Source organism: Fulmarus glacialis, unplaced genomic scaffold (genome assembly GCF_000690835.1).
Source record: "Fulmarus glacialis isolate BGI_N327 unplaced genomic scaffold, ASM69083v1 scaffold2009, whole genome shotgun sequence".
NCBI classification, from domain to species: domain Eukaryota; kingdom Metazoa; phylum Chordata; class Aves; order Procellariiformes; family Procellariidae; genus Fulmarus; species Fulmarus glacialis.
The window spans coordinates 3,021-9,191 of record NW_009232399.1 but is presented as its reverse complement, the minus strand read 5'-3'; the positions used below and the strand labels follow the sequence as shown (position 1 = coordinate 9,191).

Genomic DNA, 6,171 nt, shown 5'->3' with positions numbered 1-6,171 from the left:
CTTCAGTCATTTATTTGGGAAAGTACTCACTGCTAATGAATCTGTAAAATGAGAGACTGAATATACTGACTTTTCAGAGACTTAGTGGAGCAGCAGAAATACAGTTCTAATAGGATCCCATTCTAATGGGATGCTCTGGGCAGTTTAAGCCACTAGTAGACTCACGTTTCACTTCAGTGAAATGCTTTAACAGTTACTGAATCCAAAGTCCAACTGTGGACTTAAGTGATAAGTTACACCCATCGAACAGTTGGAAGCCTGTTAAGTTTATTAACAATGGGTACTGCTGACTCTGGTCTAATTTAAAAAATAATAAATACATAAAAATTATAAGATTGGACCAGCTTTCTCCCTCTCACTTTCATGGAGGTATATATTTATATTTTCATCTAATTAAAAGGTTGCTTAAGATATGAAACAGTTTGAAACATGGATCAAGTACGCAAGATTAATTGCTGTGTCAGGATAAGCAAGCTCTGTAGTCAACAAAGTAAAATGTTTTAAACGCCATTTGCATGTCAGGGAAGCCATAGCTATTACTCATTTGTGGTGTTGCTGTCCGGAAAAGAGTGTAAAGAGCATGCTGCTCTCCCTAAATAAACTCACATGATGGTTCTTGTGATACATGTGGCTGGAATCCAAGGCCAAGGAGAGAGACATCCATTGGAAGAACAGCCAATGCTCTGACCAAAAAAAGGAAAGTCTGTTTAATTTTGTAGCAGATTTAATAAAAAGTTGGTATAAGTTGATGCTTACACTTCCCTGGGACCAGCAGATGTCAGTACAACTCAAAGCATAACTTTTGGATTTTAGCGATGCAACCATCATGACGCTTGCCAGAAAAGAAAATACTCTAAACCAATAGCAAGATTATACAACTTTATCAACTAAGTCTTCAGAAATCAATAATTAACAGTATTCTTGAACAAATGTGACCCAATAAACATGCAGATCTTCCAAGTCTATCACAGAAGTAGGAAACTTATCCAAAACACAACAAAAATACCAAGGAATAACACTTAATGTTACTAAGATTTCAATTATAAAACCTCTTTTCCATAAATCTTGTTATAATGTAAACTTTTAATGTTCTGAGAATAGATATTGCATCAACCAAACATAATTTCAATTCAACTGGGTTTTTTTTTTTGCAGTCTGGATATTCTTAGTTTGGGAACAGATACTCAAATTCATTTTGGCTGCATGTAAACATTTACCTTAAAAACAAGCAAAAATAAAAAAAGGGGAGAGGGCTGTTTACAGACTGGTAACAAAACCAGAAAAATTATTTCAATTGTGTTATACAGAAATCAACAAAACAGTACCATAATTAAATACGTTAACATATTTTTCCAATATCTTGACAGTTTAATAACACTTTAACAGTGAGGCTTGAATTCATAAGGATAATTTGATCTCAAATCCCAGTAACTTGGATGGGATCTGAACTCTTAAATGCCTTTGAATCCAAGTGAACAGGATTGAATTTATCAGAAGTAGCTGGGATAATCTATAGAAGATATAGCATTCACTAGTAATACTGGAGAGAGCTTTATTAATACTGCATGTAAATTCACCGAGAACTTTGTGAATAAAAAATAAACCAGATTCAAAACCATGAGATCCTGAACTAGAGAAGGAAAAATGAGGGATAAGTGGAGATGGTACACTCTACAAAACAGTATATGAAATGATGATGAGTAGCTCAGGGTATGTCACATGAAAACTGAGCACTTAGTATAAACTTAAATACAGTGAAAGACTGTTCAATGAGAACTTACTTGGATGACTAACAAGACTGCGCACAAGGTAGAATGAAGTGTGAAAAGACAGTATGATTAAGAATATTTCCATAAACGTACTGAAAATGAATGTGAAAGTGAGCACATTAATCATGTGGATTGTGATAAATTCCAATGGCTTTCATTAAACCACTAAATGATGAATGTGCTGTGTTTAATCAAAGCATGGAATATATACTCAGGATAAACAATGCGCATATACACTAACCAACATGCTTATTTCTAATTATTTCTCCTCCTTCTATCTCGATCTGCTCATATAGCCACTTGCGGTCACAGCGACATTCAGCTCCACACTTGTTGGAGCCACACTTGGGGCAAGCATAGAAACATCCCAGGCAGTCTTCATCCAGACAATCACAGAGGTCCATCCCACTGTAAAGTAGTAGTCCCTGGCTATCGTAGACTTTACTCTTGGCTGGTATAACTTGCCTGTATAATGAAAAACAACAGTTATTTCCATATTAAAAAATCCACCTATTTTGATGCCAAGCTGCTAATAGTTGTGGACAGAAGTTTGCTTTCTTCAGGTGTTCATTTTAACACTCTTAAATTAAAAGATGTACATATGTTACTGTATTTGACAACATTTCTCAGTCCTAATTGTATCTCTGCTACAGTGCTTTTGAAATAATTTCAAGAATGGAAAGTTTTTGTTTCTTCAATAGCACACTTATTCAACCACTTATGAATATTCTTAGTTATATGATGTAAACTTCAGATTACCTTTCAGATTATGTGAAATACTCCCTTAATTTATTTTTGTAATGTGTAGCTGTAATTCAAAGGAGGTCATGTAAAATCATTTAGGGTGCGCACATCCTAATTTAAAAATATTTTTATGCTTTTATCATTACCCATCTCTGTAACAATTCTGTTAAACTGCAGAATCACTGAAAAACTCTCTTTGGAAGGGACCTGTGGAAGGTCACCTTGTCTGACCCTCTGTTCAAAGCCAGGTCAACTCAAATTAGGTTGCTTAGGGCTGCATCTAGTTGAGTTCTGAATAGCTCTAATGTCAGAGATGCCACGACACTTTTGATCCAGTGTTTTACTACATACATAGAAAAAGTTTTCCAAACATCTCATCAAAATTTCCCTGGTTGCAACTTGTGCCCAAACTGAGCAGAAGAAAAATGGAGGGGAAGAGGATGTGTGGTTTGTGAACAGCACATCTAGTGTCTGTTTCTGTCTTGTAAAGTTAAACTTAGGTGGAAAGCAGGGGAAAGTGATTAATGTGATCTTTCTTGCATGTTTTAACAAATACTGTATGAGTAGTTAAAGCTGGGATTTCTACCACTCTCCTATTAGTTTCGACCAATTCAGTCTTGTCCTTTTGGTGGAAAATGACAAATAAAATTCAGCTGCATACACCTGTCCTCTGTAGAAAGCATGATTTTAAAATCCGTCACATTAGAAGGCTGTAATTTGTTATCTAGTGTTGTCCAACTTGGACACTAACTTCCTTTTAAAAAAAGGAAGGTAAGGTCCTAACTTGCACACTTTTGCTTAAAAGTGTAATTACTGAGTTTCTTGAAAGATGACAACTCCAGTATTTTAAGTGTAGTCTATTTGATCTTACTGTTTTCAAATTTAGCCTATTATAAGAATTTTAGTTTATGCATAAATTAATAGCTCCATCTATGATCTGTGTAGTATTGTCATGCCTTACCAAATACTTGTTTGTATTCTAATTGCCTGAAATATGGACTGTATGCTAACACTTTATCTTCTATTTTGTTTATCTCAGTAATGAGAGTGAGCTTTAACATCCTCTAAAACAAAAAAGCAATCTATAAACATGCAAACATCCATATAGAAAATGCTATAGTGTTACAGGGACACTGACCATCAAGGCTATTTTATTTTGAAGTGAGAGTTAAAGATAATGCAAATACAGGAAACAGCTCACCTGTCTGAATTAAATGATGCATTTTTTGTTTGCAGTCTTCTTTTTTCCCTTTTACTGGTCTCAGGAGTGAATTCAGTCTGTCGTCCTGGATTAGCAAACTGTAAAGACTTTAAAGCCTTAGCTGTACGCCCCTGAACAAAGACAGAAAATCTCATTTAATTACAAATACAAACCTAAATTCATAAGAAAATGTCTGGTCAAGCCGGGATATTGTAATAACTTAGACAAATCATTGAGCTGAACTCTAACCACTGGATTTCCCAGGAGAAAAAAAACTTAAGTCTTAAAATTTTTTTATACTGGAGAACTGTACCAGTCTCAAAACCCAACAATACAAGCTTTATAGTAGCAGTTTTAATCAACGCTTTCAAATGTCACCCCCTGTCAGTCTCCTAATCATACTGACATGTAATTGAAAAATACAGCTGGGCAACAGCCCCTGGGCTGAGAGGGCCAACAGCTCCTGGAAGCAATTCTGCTTTGCTACAGGGCATATACGGATGAGCGCTTGCTGATTTGGTTGCCCACACTTCTACTGATTATCTGCATACATCTTGAACAATGCATCCAACAATCTATAAGCTGTATTCCAAACTCGGCACTTAAAGCCTCCCACACCAGTTCATTACTGCCCCTGAACAAACGTCATGGCCTTCACAGCTCAGACACCATAACAAGACTACACTTAATTCACCTGAATGCATGTTCACTTGGTACTGAATTGCTAGAGAAAGTGTTGTTTTTTTTTTTTTAAACTGAAGAGACTAAACCAGAAGTTTACCTCAACATCCTTAGAAGCAACCTTTGCAGTGTTCAATTTTAAGCACACGAGCTTGTTTTTTGTAAGGCTTAAGTAACAGCTTAAAATACCAGCAGCAGTCTGGTATTTACATAAACTTAGGAGTTGTAAGTCACCCTAGTACACACAATCATTTGAATTTAAAAGGCCATAATATTTAATTAGGGAAGAGAATTTTTTTTAAGTCCTCCAAATAAAGGTTTAAACACAGTAAACTCCCACACATCTAAAAGACTACACCCTTTCATATTTCTATTAAAAAAATTAATTTCTTTATGTAGGACTTTTATGAAGCCCAATTCCAATAGCTTGCAGAACTTAGGGGGGGTGGGAAAACGGATCCATATACATACGTCTGAATCAAGTTTTCTTCTTTGGCGATCTTCGGATTCAACATCCACGCTTCCGTTTATTATCTGCATACACTTGGGACACAGCTTCCAACCAGGTACAAACTGTCTTCCAAACTTGGCACTTAGAAAAGTTGCATCATCTAAGTCAATTGCACGTAGGTTTTTCTTTGATAGTTTTCTGTGTATATTAAAGGGATCACAACATGATTTTTGTAAGTCTTCAAATCTTTCAATGTAAATTTTTGCATGGTGGAAGCAGATTGTATTGTTCTCTGAAAGGGTTATTCCAGTCCTAAGCTGAAGTAACAGTAGGTCAGATGAAGATACATCTTGCTTAGTCTTGAAGCCAGTGTGACGGGTATAATAGGTCTTATGGCATTCATTGGTAGCTTGAAGCTGAACTCCAACTGAACAAGGATCCATTTCACTTTATCAGAACAACTTATTTCACTTACTTTGCCTCAAATGAGTTCTTTGAAGTCTTTAGTAGTTGCTATGAAGATCACTGTAGAGAAAGCATTAAAATCAATCAGATTTGTGCTGCAAACCTTTAGCTGTAAGCTTGACAGACTAGGTTTAAGTAGTTTAAAAAACATGTAAGGAAATTATAGCCTTCTAGTTTAGGTAAGACTAAAAATACACTGAATTTAATTCTGGAATTAAACAATGCATCTTATAGTCCTTTCACAGGCATTTTTTCCCAGCTACAATAAGTATAAATTAAAAATGTTTAGTAGCATTACTTTCTCAAAAGCAATCCATGAGCAAGGTACGAGGTGGATGAATTGTTCAGAGAGCAGCCTGCTGTGGTCACAAGTTTCCTGCCCCCCCGCCCCCTCCTGGCACAATCCCTGCTAGTCAAGACCAGCTGTAATGATGGCCCACAGGAAGAGACTGCTGATGGCTAAACAATTCAGCCATCCTGTTTCCAAGTAGTTTCTAGGAAAAAAAGCTGCTGAAGGTAGGCTGCACAGGCTATCTGATGTCAGTTAGCAATTTACATCCAACAGTGCTTTCCTGTGTGCTCTTCCCATGTACACCAGGGGCAAGTCAACACACACAACATCAACCTGAGCCTTTTCAAGATACAGCCTGGTATACATGAAGATCGGTGGTTCTAGATGTCTGCAGTTGTCGCCATGTGGCCTTTGCGTGCGGCTCTCTCCAACTGAGTGCCATGTCTGTTTGATGTAAATATTGGGCAGTTATTTAAAGTTAAACACAAATACAGTTACCAAATACAAAGCTAACTACTGCAGAGTGGTCTCATACCCATACCAAAGTTTGTTGCAAATCCAGTGCTGG

The 6,171-nt window shown here is 36.5% G+C and overlaps 1 protein-coding gene across 1 annotated transcript; it reads right to left on the bottom strand.

Moving 5' to 3' along the window:
- Positions 1–1,906: 1,906 nt before the first annotated feature.
- On the bottom strand, positions 1,907–5,372 carry ARL14EP (ADP-ribosylation factor-like 14 effector protein). Its single transcript, XM_009584870.1, has 3 exons — positions 4,867–5,372; positions 3,715–3,845; positions 1,907–2,234 (listed from the first exon to the last, which is right to left on the bottom strand). Exons 1-3 carry the CDS (start codon positions 5,287–5,289, stop codon positions 2,006–2,008), a joined length of 783 nt encoding a protein of 260 aa, XP_009583165.1. The 5' UTR covers positions 5,290–5,372; the 3' UTR covers positions 1,907–2,005.
- Positions 5,373–6,171: the final 799 nt, after the last annotated feature.

Coding starts and splice junctions, on each gene's coding strand:
- ARL14EP (XM_009584870.1), bottom strand. CDS start 5,289: ATGGATCCTTGTTCAGTTGGAGTTCAGCTTCAAGCTACCAATGAATGC. Junction 3,846..4,866: donor GAAGAAAACTTGATTCAGAC/GTATGTATATGG, acceptor GTCTTTGTTCAG/GGGCGTACAGCTAAGGCTTT. Junction 2,235..3,714: donor GCATCATTTAATTCAGACAG/GTGAGCTGTTTC, acceptor TTCATTATACAG/GCAAGTTATACCAGCCAAGA.